Raw genomic sequence first — 19,205 nt, 5'->3', positions numbered from 1 at the left:
TAAAGGCCTCCCTTGTTAAATATCATCGTCTTGCCTCCCCTGTGCTCCCATCTGATGACCTCTGACTCTGAGACAACTTGCTGCGTGCAGCTGTTTATTCTCAGCTGTCCCACTGTCTTTACTGGCACATGGTTGTCTTTATATTTTGTGTGTCACATGACAGCCAGGAAGAATCGGATTACAATGTATGTTTTCAGAAACAGTGAAGTTTCAGAAATGTAAGCACTTAAAATGCTTGTTCTGTGTATTCTGGCAAATCCTTCCTGAATCTATTAAAAACAGGATGCTGACAGCAGGCCCACTGGAAATTTGAGGTCAGTGATGACACAAAAGTATTTGTACTGCTTTTAGTAAAATATTATACACTAAAGTGAATAGTGTATTTGATATAGTAAGTAATAGTTATGTAAATGATCGAGTAAAGACAAGCTGTATAGGTCTATTAAGCAGGTGCAGAAAAGAGTGAGCTGAGAGCTGCAACTAAATAAAGTGTGGGCGTGTATCGGAATCTAGACCAGTGGCAGTAGTCTATTCATGGTATCTTAATATTTTAAAACTGTGAAAAGAGACTAGAAAAGTGATAGGTGTGTATTGGTATGTTTCAAGTTAATAATGTAAACTATTACTTCACTTGTGTCTTTTTATGAAAGACAAACAGACATGCATATTACAGAATCACAAAGTGCATATTTCCTGTAATGGGGGAATTTACAGTAAGAGTCATCCCTCCAAAGCATCTCATGACCGCTTATTCAAGATTTTCCTGAGAATATCTCTGGACAGAGTGTGCACAGTTGACCGGCCCCTCACACACTCCCTCTCTCTCTTACTTCGTCTCTCATCGGTTTACAGCGGACCAAAGCAGCTCAGTATCGGAACACAATCTGATCTGGAATACACCACAAAGGCAGACATTGTATCAGAGCCTGGAGAAAACAAGGCAAATGACCAACACCGGTTTGTTTGTGCAACTTTTCATGGGATTTCTTCTCAATGTGGCACTGGAAGGTTAGTTCTCCTACTTCTTTATGATGATCAACATAAAATCTATGGCACGATAGACTATTTGTTTGAACTGTTTTGACAACACAACAATGTGGTTATAGGTTTCAGCTTGTTGTAAAAACGTTTTCCAGTGAAGTAAATTCCTAACCAGAATGCAGCATCATGTCAGCTGTTGTTAAAATGACTCGAAATCTGTCTTTGTTAGAAAAAAAAAGTTTTTTTTTTAGACGTGTTAATTATTAAAAGTGTTCCAAGGTGAAATGATTTTTAAAAAGATCTGAAAAATACTCCCGTTTTACCAGCATCTGTTGTTGAAGCACTTTTAGCAAATAGCACTTTAAACAAAGTGCGCTCCCTAGTGTCTATCTTTAACTTACACTTTCCTGCCTTTACTTTTTTTAGTAAATAAGAATTTAATTTAAAGTGCACATGACAGGTTTTCACATTCATCCACTTATGACTATATCTAGTGGGTTAGCAACTGTGATCAACCAAGTTGCAAGTTTTTGAAGAAAAGTTGAAAAATACAAAGTTACAAGCTCTGAGTTCTAAAAAAGAGTCCCTTCATATCATTAATACGCAACGTTTCATCCAAAAATGCAGGAGCAATTTAGAAACACATTTTTCTGACAGTTTAATGGGAACATATTGTGTTAAATCAACTTTAATGAGCTTCTAACCTCATTATACCATTGTTTCCTCATAATTATGAAGGAAGGCAATTGTCCTGTTTCTATTATTAGGCCGTTTTAGATTAATACTGTGGTTTACAATGAACAAAATGTAAAACTATATTCTCTATACTTATGTTATAGTGCAATACAAGTACATGAAAAAGTATAATAAGTCTTCTTTAACAAAATCCAGGTGTTGTTGTGTATGTTTGTGCAAATTAGATGAGCTTTGGCCCCTGTTTACAGTATGGTTGCTATGTAACAGTTACGGAATTACCTAGGTTACATCTGCAGCTCCAACCAGGAAGTAAAACTCTGAACTTCATCAAAATTGTAAAATTAGACCAAAGTTGGCAAGATTTTTCGGTAAATCTTCAAATATGATCATGTTGCTGCATTTTAGTGAAATGTGTTGTCTAACTTTAAGCCTAGACCTTATGACCCAGTAGAATTACAACAAACAGGCCAAATTACAGGTCAGATCTGTGGAGAGGTGACTTATCCTCGCTGTAAGAATGTGTATTTTTCTGTGAATTACTTTAGAAATAAAAATGCAGTTGATGAATGCAAGATAGGTTTAATAATGCCATACTGTGGAGCATTTCTTTCAAAGTAATAATATCTTCAAGGGGCAAACAGATGGCGGACTAGAAAACTTTAAGTAGTGCATCTAAAAGCTAATGATAAAAATGAATAGGCCTCAATGAAACTACAACCATATGAAAAAGAAAATAAACAGTTCTGCTCAACATAAAGTCCATATTAATGGTTGCCTCTAACACATTTTTGTGCTCAGTTTGAGATGTTCTGCTTTATTTTGCTGGATTTTTTTAGGTTCCAGTTGTCCAGTGACATTAAACCCGCCTAAGGTTGTAGTGAAATATGGGGACTCGGTAGCCATCAGCTGTACAGCCCAAGCAGAGCATTATGGGATGGGATGGGAAGCTGCACGTGGTGGCACAGGACCCCAGACGGGCAACCATGTGGTGTGGAGAGTGGATAACCTCACAGACATGTCCAGGGAGGTTATGTGCTTCATCAACCCTGTGTCTCAGCCCCAGTGCCATCAAAACGCCGACATTGTTCTGTACAGTATGTGCATTTTTAAAATTTCTACTCAAGTAGTTTATTTTTATTTTATAAACAAAGATGTATTTTTGAAATAAGTCTCTAATCAGTTTCTTCCAAATGTGGTCTTTTATGTTCAGCTGTGCCAGACAAAGTCAATATCACCACCAACAGCAGTGACGGTATCATGAAAGAAGGGAAAGACTATTACTTGACATGTGAAGCGGACGTCATGGCTCCTGCTGAAAGTCTATCAGTGATGTGGTACAAAGATGGCAGACATTTCGAGACTTTTAACCAAGTCGCCCATGAAAACCTGAATGAAAGCAAGATCTATTTTACTCCAACAAAAGAGGACCAGGGAGCCGAGTTCAAATGTGAGGTCCATTTGGATCTCAGACCAGAAGGACCATATATTAATGCATCATCCCAAAATATCAAGATATATGTCTGGTGTAAGTACAACTATTGTAACTTAAGACTTTTGAAAGATTTATGCAATGTTTACTTAAAAATGTGTTTGCTGTTTTTTTGCAGTTGGTCCAGAAATGACGTGTGTCGTTGAAAAAATAGCAGAAGGCGAGACTCTGGACAGTAAATGCCCCGTACATGGAAACCCCACCCCTTTTGTTAAGTGGGTTAAAAATGGACAGGAGATAAATTCAAGTCGGCCCTTAAGACGAGAGGATGCCGGCATTTACAGTCTAAATGCGACAGGATCTGATCATATAGAAAATAATGTTACTGTCTTTGTCTTATGTAAGTTAATAACAGTGAAATTATTAAGTGAATTGATTATGACAAAATGAATGAAAGTTACAGTCCAAAAGCAATATATGAATTTCAACCAAAGCTCACTTTTTGTCTTATTTGCCCCAGATGGACCTGAACTGAATTGTGCGCCAATTCATACTGCTCTTGAACACACCACTATTAAACTCAACTGCACAGCTGGAGGCTATCCTACACCAAATGTGACTCTGTACAAAGAGGGTGAAGAGGTAGACTTGGAAAATACAACAACAACAAGAAATGATGCAGGGAATTACGCGCTTGTTGCTTCAATAGGAACCCACAATGTCACGCAAACATTTGAGGTCATTGTTTATTGTAAGTTACTACCTATTTACTATGTTTGCATTTTGATTTCTGTTCTTTCAACTTTTACTATGTTGATTTTAGATCCTCCATCACAGATAGAAGATGAGCTTCAAGACTCACGTTTCATATTAGGCTCTTCTGTGGATCTGAAGTGCGCTGCCAAAGGAAATCCAAGACCAAAGTACAAATGGATTTATTACAATACTACAAATGTGTCGGAGAAAAATGATGACGGGGTGTCGATTTTGATGATTCATAACGCCACGACATTAAACATAGGCAGCTACACGTGCTACGCATCAAATGTGCACGGAACAGTCTCCAAAACAGCAAGGCTCACTGTGAAAGGTAAGGTCAACACACGGAAGGTCAACACACATCCATTTATAACATTTATGGCTTTTTTTTGTATTGCTGAGGTTAAAGTGCGTAATATGCCAAGTTATAATATACTAATTTCACTCAAATATAGTTGATTATATTTAAGATTTTGGTATAAAACGTGCCTAGTTTTCTCAAGTTTAATAATCAAAAAGTTTATAATTGTACTTCCTGGTTGGACATATTAATTGACATGTAAATAATGATAAAGTTCAACATTTATAGAGTTTTAAGACACAAAATTATGCCTTTTGGAGTTAAGAAAGGCACCACTTTGAGGCTATTTTGAAAAAAAAATATTTCACTTTTGTTTACGGTATTCCTGCTGATAGAGAAGAGGTTGAACTTTGTGCCAGTTTTTGGTTCATGTAGATGGGCCCAGTAATTACAGTTACAGTTAAATAGCAAATTCTACCCGTCTCTATTTCCATCTCTTATGTATGGTAACAATTATTATTATCATCATTGTTATAATTATTATTGTTATAATTAACAACAACAACAACATCAACAACAATAATAATAAGTAAAAGTCAAATTACATATTTGTTTTTGTTAAATGGATGTTTAACCTGGAAGGAAATGTGAGCAAATTGTCCTGCATGTTGTGTTATTTTTAGACGTTTCAACATTTTCTGCAACTTTGACCAAAAACTGCCACTTGGCTGGTGTACAACAGTGATAAATACTAACCACATGTATTATCTCACCTAATATGAAATAATTAGAAATAGACTTAGATGAAGACCTGTGATATGCACTTTAATACGAAGAAGCAGCCTTGCTACATTTGAACTGATTAACTGATTAAAATATACTTTGAGGGAAAGAAAACTCCATTGTACACAATATATATTTGTTTTTGCCTAATATGCTTTCAGAGTTTGAAGTAACAGTTCTCTTAATTGTGTAAATGTTTTGGTTCCTCTTCCCACAGTGAGGAAATCTACAGAAGCTTTATGTTGACAGACAATATATATCCATTTAACGATTTCAACACGGTGTTTCTGGCACCGCTCCTTTAGATATTAAATGCTTTATACTTTGAGCTTTATTCTTTGAAAATACCAGCCATTATTTAATATTCAGTTAGTTGATAAATAGTGTCGCCAGTTTATTTATTTCTAACTCTTGCCCTTACTCTTACGACTACTTTTACTTGAGATTATATTATTTGTAAGTACCAATACTCTCACTGGTCCCTAGCCGAGTACTGCTTTGCTACTCACCTCTAGTTACTTTTAAACAGTAAAAGTATTCATGATGATACATGGGGCAGCTAAGTGGAGAGATTTTGTGATGCCAATGTTTACAGATCGTTTTAGATGATTGTGAATTATTATCAGTATCGTAAACACTGCCACTATAGTTCATAACAGGATGTATAGACAGATATTACACTTTTGCGTCCTGCGCGTCATTGCTGGAGGCGGGACAAGTGCCGCTTCCTCCCGCTGGTGAGGCGCCGTCTGGTGCCCGTTATGTGGCTGAGCTTTTCCCAAAGTTTTCCAGGACTATTTCCGAGCACTTTTGTGACTCTTGTGAGGGAAGGCAGCGCGTCGATTCGATAACAATACAACAATCGTGAACCCGCTCGTGCCCAAATGGATTATTGCGACTTTGTGCGCGTTTGGTTCATGTTTGCGCTGCCGACGCTTATTAACGCGGCATTAATAATGAGTAAGTAAGACGCGCAATTTGAAGTGTGACTACTGTTTGTGCAGTTATTACCGTGACGCCGTTTTTGGGAATGGACTAATGTCTGCTTGAGCGAATGAAACGTGTCTGGTCCTTTTGTGCTGAGTGATAAGAAAGCTATTTTAAACAACGGTGCGTTTGAGTGCCCTGACTTTTGAATGGGACTCTGGGAGCGTGTGGAGCTGGACATTTGTTTAACCTTTTAGTTTGCACAATATCCCTCCAAAGTGTGGTATTAGCTCACTGAAGTAGCAAGTTGTGAAGCCAAAACAGTGGTGTATGGAAATTCTTGAATCATTCTTTCGGTGGGTGTATGGGGTGGGGTATCCTTCCTGAGCCTTTTTCCTGTTAACTCCTGCCTGGGACATAGTTGTTGTTCTAAGCACAAGAAGTTGTTCAACGGTATAATCGAAATTACATCATGTATTGCAGGTTACGAGCCAGAATGTCCTCTTCGAATAACCCCGGCGGAGAGGATGGTGCTGGAATATAAGAGTGAGAGTAAGAGTGCCACATGTGAATCTGCATCTGCAAAAGAAATCTACTGGCAGGACAACGGAGAATATCATACCAGCGGTTTTGAATGGGTTGCTGATACACATAACTGGGATGCAAGGGCTGCTGTTTGTGAAGCAGTATTTCCTGGAATCGGAACATGCTCCAAGAAATTAGACATTATTCTTTACAGTATGTGTGACATAGTTTGTAACTTTATTTCAAATCTTGCTAGAGCAACTACTAACTGTGCATACATTTCCTCCAGAAAAACCCGACAGTGTTTCCATCAGCATCAAAGAAGACAAAGTCACATTAAAAGAATTAAATTTCACACTGGTTTGTGAAATCACAAATGTTGCTCCTGCAAAAAGCGTCAGTGTGCGCTTCTTCAAGGGGAATGAATCTGTCGATACTTCCGCAGGTTTGCAAACACTTTTGTTCACAATCATCTATTTTCACATGTTCATTTACATTTTCACCCATGGGAAATTTTTATTTATTATGGGCCAGCATTAGATATTTTAGGTGATAGAAATAGAATTATATGCTACTGGCACTTTAATTTATAAGTCATGAATATAAATCAGTCAGTAAAGTGTGACAGTAATATCTCAATACAAACAATTGGCAATGTCTGTACTAAATATAAGTTTTTTTTCTAGTTCATATCAGCTGCTACGGGTGTAATATCACCGAGACCAAGAGGAGTGTGAACATGTCGTTTAGCACAAGCATCAGTGCAAGCAGAGAACTCAATGGAGTGGAGTTCTCGTGCGAGGCTAAATTTGACTTACCTGAGATACAAAACATAACTTTACCGCCGTCTAGGCCGCTCAACATCACTGTCAACTGTAAGAACTCACCACAAGACACTGGATATGGTACTTGCAGCATCATTTCTGTATTGTCAATGTTGTCATCACCCACAGATCCGCCCACTATTAACACTACGAAGCTTTCAAGCCTAGTCCCGGTGTTCAGTGGTTATGCCGAAGACCTAAATTGTGAAGCAGACGGAAACCCACGTCCAGAAATCAGATGGAGCTCTAATGTAACTCTGCCACCGCAGCGCTCGGATGCCGTGCTGTCAGTGACGGAAAAGGGAATATACAGATGCACTGCAACTAATTCAATTGGATCAGACTACCATGATGTTGAAGTAGTAGTAAAAGGTAGGACAACGGCCTCATTTTTTTGTTTCATGTAGTAGGACTGAGCAATATGACCAAAAAATGTATGTGATCGATCAAAATCTTATTATTTCAATGTTGTCTTATCAAAAACGATTTTAAATGGCTTTCAATATACATTTTCTGAACGTTAACAAGACTTTTGATAAGTGCCATTTACAACATAAAAATATTTACATTTAATCCTTCAAAGTCTGAACTCTGCTCTAGAGCACATGCTTTTACTGACAAAGGACTGACCGTAGGCCTCGCCTTACACATTTAATGACATGTAGCTTTTGAAATGTTGAATAGCTATTAAAAACATGCCAAGAGGAGTAACAAGCCTGCACTACTAAGTTTTAACCTTATGCTCCAACTCCAAATTAAGAGGACTATAAAGGGCTGTCCATTAGTGATGGGTGAATCGCTTCCAGATATGATATCAATACTGACTGAGGTATCGAAAACTTGTGATTTTCATGCAAAAATATCAATACTGAAAAATTATCCTAAAATGTCAGGTTTTTTTTATAAAATGTTTGCAATACATTGTTAATATTTTAATTATATTTACTCATTGGGATCAGCATTCTTTCCATACTATAACTGGTATTGGATCTCAACAAAAATCACTGGTATCGCCCATCACTACGGACGACATGCACAAAATCCTAGTCTAGTTTCGTCTGTGGTAACGCTTCATGTTTTCTCGTACAGTGGACTACCTGCCGCTGATAGCCGGATTTGTAGCAGTCACTGTGGTCATCATCTCCATTATTTTTGTCTTCATCTACTCCATATACTACAAGAACACCAAGATGCGGCGCTATAATTTAAAAAACCCAAAGCTTGGCGCCGTCAACAATGGAAACGTGGCTAACAACGGATGGGATCTACCGCTACCGATGACCAAACTATCCTAGCATTTTATTAGTGAACATTTTAGGAAGAGTGAAGCTGACCACTGAAGTGTGATTTAATGTTGTCTGTAGATACCAAAGTAATTTCAATCACCAAAACAACCAAATAACTGATTTAATTGTGTATAATATTGTGACATTTAATCATCTTGTGGCACAGTGGAAAGACAAGATCCCTTAGTCTGGAGCTATAATTGCACATGTGTGAGGCACGACTTAGGTAATACTTTGGCACTGAGACTTTTGCACAGTACTGCATATTTGAAATAATGGAAGATTTTGTATTTAACTACTGCATTTTACCAGCTCACTGAATGGCTAAAGTACAAGAGATACATTTTGACATTTATTGTATGTCTAGGTTTACCATGACACACAGTAAGTTGCCAGTCTTGATTTAAACAAATATGCTAGCATGGATGACAGAATCTCTCCTGACATAAGACACAGGCAATAATAGACTTTTTACTATTGTATCTGTCTGTGTTTTGTGATGAGGACAAAATTGTGACTTTGGATGTTGATTATGTGCATAGTATTTATGGTTTTCTCTCCCAGGGCAGGCAGTCGCAACCTAAACATTTCAAAAGACAAAACATAAAAGCTGTGTTTGAAACCGGATCTCAATCTGAAACTACACTGTATTTTTTTTTAACTGTATTGTATTATCGAGTCATTTTATGGCAGTGAATGTGTGAAATATCTCACCTGAAGTGTTTTGTATTGTATGTTTTTCATTGAGCACATTGTATAACCTTTGTTTAGTCAAAATGCACTTTTTGTTTCACTAAATTCCTTTCTCTTGCCACACTTTTTGTGTTGAGCAACTCGTGATTGTTTTTTTTGTTTTTTTGCATTATGAATGATGTAAAGTATTTATTAATAATTTATATTAAATGTAAAACTATACAGGACTGCAAAGGGCTGAGTAACATGCAGTCAAGTGTGTTCATATTGTAGATATTTCTTTTGTAAGTAAACTTTTATATTAAGCTTGACTTGGATTTATTATTACTGTTTATAAACGTGTTTGTGTGAAGTGTCTCTCACCTAAATGCAGAAGGTTAGAACGGACCGGACAAAACCGTCTCCTGGAGATGGGAACAGCCTGATCATGGAGTCAGAGGAGATAAGAGTGTCTTTTTTAATGCCAGTGAAGATTGAGCTGAGGTTTACTTGTGGCATTCCGATGATTGTTTCACTCATCCTGGTGATCTTATTTAGAGGGCCGTTAGTCATGTCACTCGGAGAGCCAAACCATGCCAGCAGGAGCCATTAGCCTCCCACGCATGGGGGTACTGAACACCCAGGGGTAATACAAGTTTGGGAGGGTGCTACGCATTGTTTCTTATCTCTCTGTGGTTCACAAACTATGGTATGCTATCGGTACGTAGATACAGTGCACATGCTTCTTCTGGTGTTGAGCTTTTTGAGTCAAATCTTGCTTTGTCTATGAGCATCGACTATTTTAATCTCCCTAGTCCTCTCCATAGTTTAAACTACTAGTACTACTGCATACAATTAAAACTTTTACAAAACAGTATTCAGAGTCAAATTTGATCATCACTGCTCCTGACTTCCTGACTGTTTCTCTTCTACCGAGTTGAACTAAATATGTGTAAATTAATTGTCTTACCTGAATTCTCTCACTTTTCCCTTGAAGTTATGTTTGGCTGTTGTGTCATTTTATTTCTCTTTTTGTATTCTCAAGAGATAGTAGGTTAAATATGTATAATCAAGCAAATAAATCCAAAGCATATGGTCAAGGGCATTAACATAATTTCACTTTGCTTATACACCATACAATGTTTGATTGTTAATTGCTTATATGTCAGTGACAGGCATAAACAAAAATAGTACAATTTATGGCTTTCAGCTTCATGTTATGACATCTCGCTGACATTTCCCCATTCAAAAGATTGAATATTTTTTGTTTTAAATTGTTAGTATCTGAGGCAATTGATCATACTGAAACCCATAGTTAATTGTTGACAGTGGATCATTTTAACTCCCGCTGTATTAGTAAAGTGTTCCTGTTGATGTGGCTCTGAATCCAGTTCTCCCTCTTTGGTCTAATCCAGACTTCAGCAGTAATTTTTTGGGCCAAACCCTTGATTTAATCATTTAATCATTTGGGTAATAACTATCAAATGCATGTTTTTGTTTTTTATGGTAAGTCCCTAAAAGTGGCCTAGAATCTCCCCTGCCCCTAAAGTAAGAACAGTAGTAGTAGTAGTCTCCATAAATCTCCAAAATGACTCATAATCAAAACAATGGTAACAGGTTTTACCATCTCTCTCGTCCTTGAGCCGCCTTCACGTTCTGTGGTAAACCTCAAAATCCACAGCGTAAACGCCACAACGTTTCTTAAACCTCAAACTATCGCAAGTTAAATTGATTTAGAGCACGCTTACTCCTCATAAACCACATTTCTGTAACATCTCCACCATGAACCCGCCTACTTTACCACCTCTTTAAAAAAAAAAGAAGAGAAATGGGCAAAACAAGACACGCTACTGTAGTTCATGTTGATGTCCTAGCGCACGTGAAAGCAGCGCGGCCACTTCGCTTTCAGGACAATGTTCGGGACTTTCTAAGCAAATATCACGATCACAAGTGGAAGAAGTGAAAGCAACTCTTCAATCAATGCCCGCCGCCGCCACCGCAACACTTTACAATCGGAAGTCCGGATGGTTTCATTGTTCTTTGCGGCCAAATAGTAACCGAGAATGAGCAGGAGCGCGCTGTTCGTCGTGTGCAGCTGTTTACTTGTGTTCAGAGGTACGTAAATCCAAGTAATCGTGCGTTACATTGTGACTGAAGTGTGTTTAGTCTTGTCAGCCTACGCCCTTTGTGCACGATTCCGCTATCAAAGGTGAAGACACGGCGGGAAACGAAAGTGACACCTTTTATGGCGAAAAGTTGGCACAATGTTAGCGTGTGTTTGGAAAGAAAGCAGGTTATTTTGTCAGATATTAAGTGACTTTGTAGCACTAGCGGTGCGAAGGCATTTGCACAGTTCAACTTACATCTGTAAATAGGCAGCAGGCAATAATATATTTTCGGTCTGCCTGCACACAATTTGAAGTACTTGCCTTGACGTAAGCGTGGTTATTATTGTGTAATTGTAGTATTTTTTTCAATTGTAATACTATGAATTGAAAAGCATTGAAAAAAATATTTTATCCAATTTTCTGATTTATTTGTGTTGCCATTCCTGGCGCATTACATTCACTTTATCTGTTATCTGTTTTTTTGCAGGCCATTCTGTCAGTGCCTCCTGTCCCTTAGTAATGACCCCATCCAGAGTTTTGGTACCATATGGAGACCCACTAATAGTCAACTGCAACTCAACAACAAACCAAACTGAGGGAATGGGCTGGGAGTCAACCTACAAAGGCGTTCCGCTCACATCAGCAAACCATGTCCAGTTAAACATCAAGGCAATGGACAGATGGGAAATAGAGTCCAAATGCTACATCAATTTAAAAAACGGTACACAATGCCTTGAGGACCTGCCAGTCATAGTTTACAGTAAGTGGCCCTATTTTAACCCAGGTTGTTGTAATGTCTGGTTTTCAGATGGCGCAGCTCTAAGGAATATTGTTTGAATGCAGCTCGAGTGAGTTATAGGGTTTAGTTATTAATCCATGGGTATGATGAGAAAGACCATTGCCATAGTGATTAACACTTCAAAACTAAATATTGTGTCTTTAGATTGCTGCGTGTAACAAGAAGCTGAACCCGATGAATAAGAGTTTATGATTCATGAGAAAGTAGAATGTAACCGGGACAAACTGGCTCTTGCCTCACCACTTTACTGGAGAATGGGGGCGGGTGAAATTACAATGATTCATATTTAGTTGTTATATAGCGAGTTAGATTATAGAAATTACAATGATTCATATTTAGTTGTTATATAGCGAGTTAGATTATAGAAATTACAATGTTCAATATTTGTGGATTTTATTGGGGCTGGATAATAAAATTGTGATCTCCTCCCTTTGAGGATAAGCTCTTCTGGAGCATTCATGTCAGATCATGAATCACTGCTTTTCAGTAGAATTCAAGTCAAACTCGACTTTTCCCCACCCACTCCTCCTTTGGCTCAGCCTTTGTAAGGTTCTTACTTTAGGTACCTCTAAAGACAAGATAAGTACATGGATTGCAATTGTGATCTGGCTCCAAAAACATTGGGATATTTATTTATTTTGCCTATGGTCCTCCCTTAGTTTATATCAATATAGAAAAACAGCATATATCACTCTAAAGAAGTCTAAATATATTCTTTTCCATCTGGTTATGCCCTAAATGTGTTTATGTATTTTGCATGTATACTTTATTTATTTCACTTGGTAATGATTTGTTTCAATTGCTGTTTACTCCAGCCTGTTTGTTATTCAGTTATCTATGTATTTCACCACTTCAGCTAGCTCTATAATAGTCATCTCCTGTTTTTTGTTCATGTATATCGTTTTCATTTGACCTTTTTACCTTTTTGCAGAAATGGCTGACAGTATCTCTATAGTGTCTGAAAACAAACCCATGATGGAGCATAAAGAGTACAAGATGACGTGTAATGTATCCAATGTGGCACCTGGGAATACGGTGATAACATGGTACAAAGGGGACACGGTGATTAAGCAGGAGAAGCTCGATTCCACACCAGGTCCTCCACCGTACAACCAGTCCTCTACCATCCAACTAACAGCAGACAGACATGATCATGGAAAAACATTATCGTGTCGTGTCAAGTTTGACTTCGGACCGGGATGGTTAGATCTCCCTACATATAGATCGCTCCCACTGGACCTTCAAGTACTATGTAAGTCGTTCAAAAGTGACGCACCGTGTAACTTTTCTGCTTATTGTTTTGACTGAAATGGTTCACAGAAAAGCATTAAACGTATTTATCTCCATGGAGACCAACAGGTAGCAGACTCCCCCAATGGAAAAGTTACATATTATACAACTTCAATGAGCTTTTAACCTTGTTACAACATTGTTACCTCATCTTTAGTTTAGTACAAGTTGTATTTTGATTGATTGCTGCATGTTTTAATAATCCTTGCCACTGAGGCTAAACAAAATCTTGTTTTCACCCACATCCTATCCCCTCCCACAACCCTCTACGCTAGACTCAAGTGACACATGTAGGATTCTGGAATGTCACGTAGCCACTTTTCCAAAATAGAACATGTAAAAACACAATCTGCAGCTTGTTCAGTTCAATATTGATGGACACAATGAACAAAATGTAAAAATATTATATACTAAGTACCTGAAAGAAGCAGATCATGTCTCCTTTAACGTAAAATAAAAATAAAACAATTCTCTCATGCAGGTATTATACAATGTTTCTATTCATTTCAGATAAACCCGTCTTTAACGAGCCCAAAGTGGAAAATGTTGAGGTGCCTGCTAACGGTAAAATAACATTGAATTGCACCGCCCAGGGAAACCCCAAGCCTAATTACCACTGGCAGGTCCCTGTTGACCAGACGTTTGGGCATCCACCCGTTTTGGACCCTCAGGTGGCATTCCCGGGAACTTACAACTGCACTGCGTCTAATTCCCAAGGCTCCAACGTCAAGCAGTTTGTCGTCACAGATGCTCCAAGTAAGATAGTTGTCCCTTTCCCCTTGCCCGTTAATGTTTACTGTTGTATAATGCTTTTTTATACTGTTCTTCATCAGGAAGTGCCCCTGGAACCACTGCTGGAATATTAGTGGCAGTGTTTTTTGTGCTCATTGCGATTTTGGCGTGTGCAGTGTATTACAGACAGAAAAAGGTATCCTGATACACAATGACAATGTACTGCCATTTCCCACAGGAGACAAGACATTGCTAGCAGCTTTGATCGGAATCCCGGCAGCCCTGGGTCTCTTGCTCCTCATCAGTGGACTATTTATTGTGGCTAGCGATGGAACTTTTTCACTCATCAAAGGCGGCTACAGCCCAGGACAGCCATCACAACCTATATGAGGGTTTTCCCCCCTTTTCTCAGAGGACGTGCTCTGTTCTGCGTGTTTATTTGGTGGGGTTCTTTCTTTGTGATGCATGGCTAAGCTCTCATTTTGCATGCGTGATGTTATCAGCTGCCTTTAAAGCACTACTTAACTGCATTGTTTCATCGGCATTACTGTAAACATATTTATGCAGATAACATCTTCAAACCAAAAGCACATTTGGATTGGATTGGTTCCTGTTCCTGATTTTATGTATAAGTGAATTGTTTCTTTTCATATGAATTGATATCATAGGGTAAAACACCAATAGCATAATGTAAATCATCATGATCCAACGGTGCTCCTCACTACATGCAGCTATGGAATATACTGTTACTCGTGGGCCATGTTGTCTTACCATTTTCTTCTTTGTACTACACACAACACTGCAAAAATGTATTGGTAATAATAACGAGACCTACTGTATATCAGGTACATAATGCTTTTTTTACTTGTTGCACTGAAAACTGTGATTGCCTTTGTGTCTCTTGTTTCATTCTCAATGACCTGGAAATGTTTGTGTGAGCCACTAAATCGTGTTCACATCAACTTCAACGTAGAGTAAAAGGTACTATCTAAACTATAACTGTGTGGCTAATGAGGGCAGAACATATGTTGTTTTTACATTTGAATTATTTTGTTTGTAATTAAATAAAGAGCGTTACGTTTGTAACGTCCTGACTCAGAATACTGATTAAGTTAAGCTTAGCAAGGTTCTTTTTAGTCGTTTTCCTGCCGCATTATGTCATCTCAAAGGCCTGGCTTACATATACAGGGCCCGGTCTGCCATACTAATGAGCTCAGAGCACAGTAAATGTAAAGGGGAGCTGCCAATTCAAATGGGCCATTCCTAAAAGTGTGTTCCTTATGTTAGCCCTTGTCATTCCCCGCAGCGGTCCGGCCAGAGGTCTGTTTGTGTATGCTCTGACTGTGCTGCTATGGCAACCACAGGCACATTGCTCAAGTTTCTAATGGAGTTTAAATTTTAGGATTGATACTCACCTCTGTTCTTTTTGTATGAGAACAGATACAGAATATAATGAGTCTTAAGAGTATACACAACAACAGTGTTTGGCTAGTTCACATTCACAGCTGTGCCTTGAATTCGTAAATACCATGAGCATCTGATTACTCAGTACATTGCAGCGAAAGCTTGTAGCCACTTTATATGGATTTGAAGTTCTTCCAGACAAAAAAGTTCACACTCTTCTTGGATTTTGCTCTAAACGAAATGTTTTTTTTTTCTTGCAAAGGCCTACCACCTGCTACATCCCCCTCTTTCACTTCAACCCCCCACCCCCAAAGTCATCTGGGATGAAGGAGGCCCTTTTGTCCCAACATAGTTCCCTGCAGAGTTACTAAGCTTGCTCACGTCGGAACTGACTACTTCGACTTTTTTCCACGGCTAAATAGAATAAGATGGATAACTATACTCTGATTACATTCATTTTGTTTTGCATGTTTTACTCAGGTACGTTTACACAAATTAATCTACTTTCTTGGACTTTATGAAATGTGCTTTGCAATGTTAAGTAATGGATTCTAGAACATTACTGCACTTACAACTGTACGATTCCCTTAATTTTCCTTGATTACTCACTTGGCAGTAATGTAAAAACTTTATTTTAATCTTTGCTCTCTATACTCGCAAACTTATGCTTGCAAACATTCATTATAACCAACTATATCTGTTAGTCCATCATATGTCTAATGTTTATTTACTTTACAACACCACAAATGCCAGATGTGACTGAGATGAGAAGACATTAGTACAGAAGAGCAATGAAGCAATTACAGCCAAGTGGGGATCGAGGTAATGTTCGGTTCGGTTGCAAGATGATTTTAAGATATAATTCTAAAATTAGAGTTGCGCGTTGGTTGCCTGAAAAGTTTGGGAACCCCTGCATTATACACACATTCACTCAGACCACTTTTATTCTTTTGTTTTTTTTAATGCAGTTTTGATAGAGCTAATCTTGGATTAAGTTACATAATCAAATCTCGTGCACACACAAATGGTCCAGGAATGACAACCATGGGTGGGTGAAGTATCTGAAAATGTTTCAAGCGTAAAAGACCAATAACGTGTTATTTGTGCAGAACATGTACTACACAAGTAGTATGCTGTAAGATCTAATTTGTGTTTTAGAGTAATGTGATTAACCAAAAATGTATCAACTCTGGTATTTCAAAATAATAAACAACAAACACAAGGGTAGGTGCAAGGAAGTGTTTAAATTATAGAACTTATGTCAATAATAAGACTTTCTCTATGAATACAGTAACTTTTATTTAAGTCAGAAACTGAGCAGTAAAATGTCCTCTAAATCAAGTAAATGTACTGCCCACCTCTGAAGCTGCTGGATGTCTCAGTTTCAGGTGATGGGTGCTCACTGAGTCTAAAGCCCTCCAGGGTGGTGGTGGGCTTTGGAGAGGCTGTGTCTGTTCGCTGTGAAGCCACTCGGCCGGTGCGTGTCTTGGGATGGGAGTCGGCCATTGGTTCCTCACACACTCAGCAGGAGCAGTCTGTGCAGTGGAAAGTGGACAGCCTTATTGATTGGATAGAGGAACCCATTTGTTATGGAGTGTTTCACTCTGCACCAAGGCAATGTGAGGAGAAACTCAACCTTGTCTTGTACAGTAAGTCAGCTCTTTTTGATCCAGGCATTACGGTCTTTCCATGGAGAAAATATTTTTTTCTCACTAATTTCTTCTTTCAAAAGTTAAAATATATGTTTATTTGTTCAAAACATTGACTTAGTAAAAAGGCTATTTATCTGTGTTATTACATTGAGTCTAACTGAATTGAACAGAATGTAAAAACACAAAACATGCATAATAGGCAAAATCCTCCAGCAGAACAAGCCGAGCTCAAGATTTGGAGATGGGTCCCTGGATGCTGCACTGCAGCGACCACTGCACCCGAGGAGATGCCCCACTGGCTCAATTACAGAGGACAAAAGAGACTAATCTAAAATTAAGAGGATTTAATCAGGGAAGAATAATGTGATATTGTCATTCATTGCACTCAAATATATTTGCCCTTTGAAAACTGAGCCATGCAAAAACTTAAGACTTACAAGCCAGAAGCATCATCTTATGAATGGTACCATACTTTGCTTCTAAATGAAGTCTTCATATCATATTGGCCTTTGTTGATATCGTCGTCATGGACGTTGCATTAAATCTCTACAATAACGTGTTATTTGTGCAGAGACTCCTGATAGCGTCACAATTCGACCTGTAGACCACACTGGGCCCTTGGTGGAGGCAAAGAAATACCAGCTGCTCTGTGAAGTCCAGAACATTGCTGCAGTTCAGTATCTTACCCTGAAATGGTACAAAGGAGACACAATGGTCCATAACCACTCCTTTTCTTACCTCACATCTTCCTCTCCGGTCCAAGTGTCCTCTATTCTTGAGATCTTTCCAACTAGAGCTGAAAATGGTGCCAGCTACAGGTGTGTCGCTGAGCTAGAGCTGGGACCTGAGGGACCACAGCCACTTCCAAGCGTGACATCTGACTTTCTCAATGTCTCTGTCCACTGTGAGTTATTACATTATGCAACTGCACAATTATACAAAAACTCCTAATGACATCATGTAAATTATGATTACTTAAGACAACTATTTATGTACATTTAAAAGTTGACTTGTAGAGAAACAAAAGACAATGTATAGGGTAATATTTTGTGATTCATGTTTAAAAGCCACAGTAGAAAGGAGTGACTTTGCTCTAGGTTTACGGGGCAGAACGGCAGCTCAAATCATTCACATAATAATTAAATTACTGATTTCTACTATTTCTACTTATTATAAGAGCAGTATTTATAATCACCATTAAATTATATGAATTGTACAGCTCAACACTGCATTTGAACTAATTTACTGTATTTATTGTCTAGTTCCACCAACATTCATCGGGTCTGAAACAGAAGTGGTGGAGCTAATATCTGGTGCTGAAATGATGCTAAACTGCACTGCTTTGGGACACCCCTCACCTGTGTACACCTGGCAGTCACCCTCTCCCATGCAACAGACAGGGGATGAAGCAATCCTTATGTCGGCCACACTTGCACCAGGAGCCTATACATGCACTGCATCAAACTCACTGGGAAAAAAGAACAAGACTTTTATGGTGAAAGCAAAGACCAAAGGTAAGGAGAAGCTAAGTCCTGCACTGTGGTCAAATACTCATTACTAATATGTTTTCTCTTGCTTCATTTTAGGTGTTTAATGCAAGCAACTCACAATCGGAACCATACTCACAATATTCCCTTTTCATCAAAGCGGATTTTATTTGGCTGCTGTAATGGCAAATCAGAGACTATTTATGTATTCTTAACTACGTTGTTATCCAACTGAATTAGATTTTTTTTTAAACACACTAATACTATACTATTTTTATATATTAACACATAGGTACTATGGCCATTTCATTTGAGAATACAATTTGTCTTCGCTGAAACGGTCTTTTGAGTTAATTAACAAATAATAAAATAGGGCATTCAAATATATGCCAATGTACATAGACTTTTTGCTGTAGCTTTGAAATGCTATTGTAAATATATATTGCCTGAATTTCACATCTGTATAAATAAATGTGTCTATAATGTATATAACGTATGTATTCTCTCAACTAACCACAAGATGTCCCTGTTGCATTTCCGTGCGTTTCAA

The 19,205-nt window shown here is 38.2% G+C and overlaps 1 protein-coding gene across 1 annotated transcript; it reads left to right on the top strand.

Annotated features, from left to right (window-relative positions):
• Positions 1–789: 789 nt before the first annotated feature.
• Positions 790–19,141, top strand: LOC140358798 (hemicentin-2). The gene is made up of 20 exons (XM_072443846.1): positions 790–1,008; positions 2,514–2,771; positions 2,888–3,202; positions 3,285–3,506; positions 3,627–3,857; positions 3,930–4,196; positions 6,360–6,614; positions 6,691–6,846; positions 7,088–7,276; positions 7,355–7,597; positions 8,315–8,519; positions 11,279–11,298; positions 11,779–12,051; positions 13,022–13,342; positions 13,891–14,136; positions 14,214–14,308; positions 16,883–17,165; positions 17,740–18,072; positions 18,431–18,682; positions 18,755–19,141. Exons 1-20 carry the CDS (start codon positions 945–947, stop codon positions 18,760–18,762), a joined length of 4,236 nt encoding a protein of 1,411 aa, XP_072299947.1. The 5' UTR covers positions 790–944; the 3' UTR covers positions 18,763–19,141.
• Positions 19,142–19,205: the final 64 nt, after the last annotated feature.

This window comes from Eucyclogobius newberryi, unplaced genomic scaffold (assembly GCF_026437365.1).
Source record: "Eucyclogobius newberryi isolate DKJ021-1_F unplaced genomic scaffold, fEucNew1.0.hap1 SCAF_13, whole genome shotgun sequence".
NCBI lineage: Eukaryota > Metazoa > Chordata > Actinopteri > Gobiiformes > Gobiidae > Eucyclogobius > Eucyclogobius newberryi.
The sequence above is the reverse complement of the archived record's forward strand: the minus strand, read 5'-3'. Positions and strand labels throughout refer to the sequence as shown.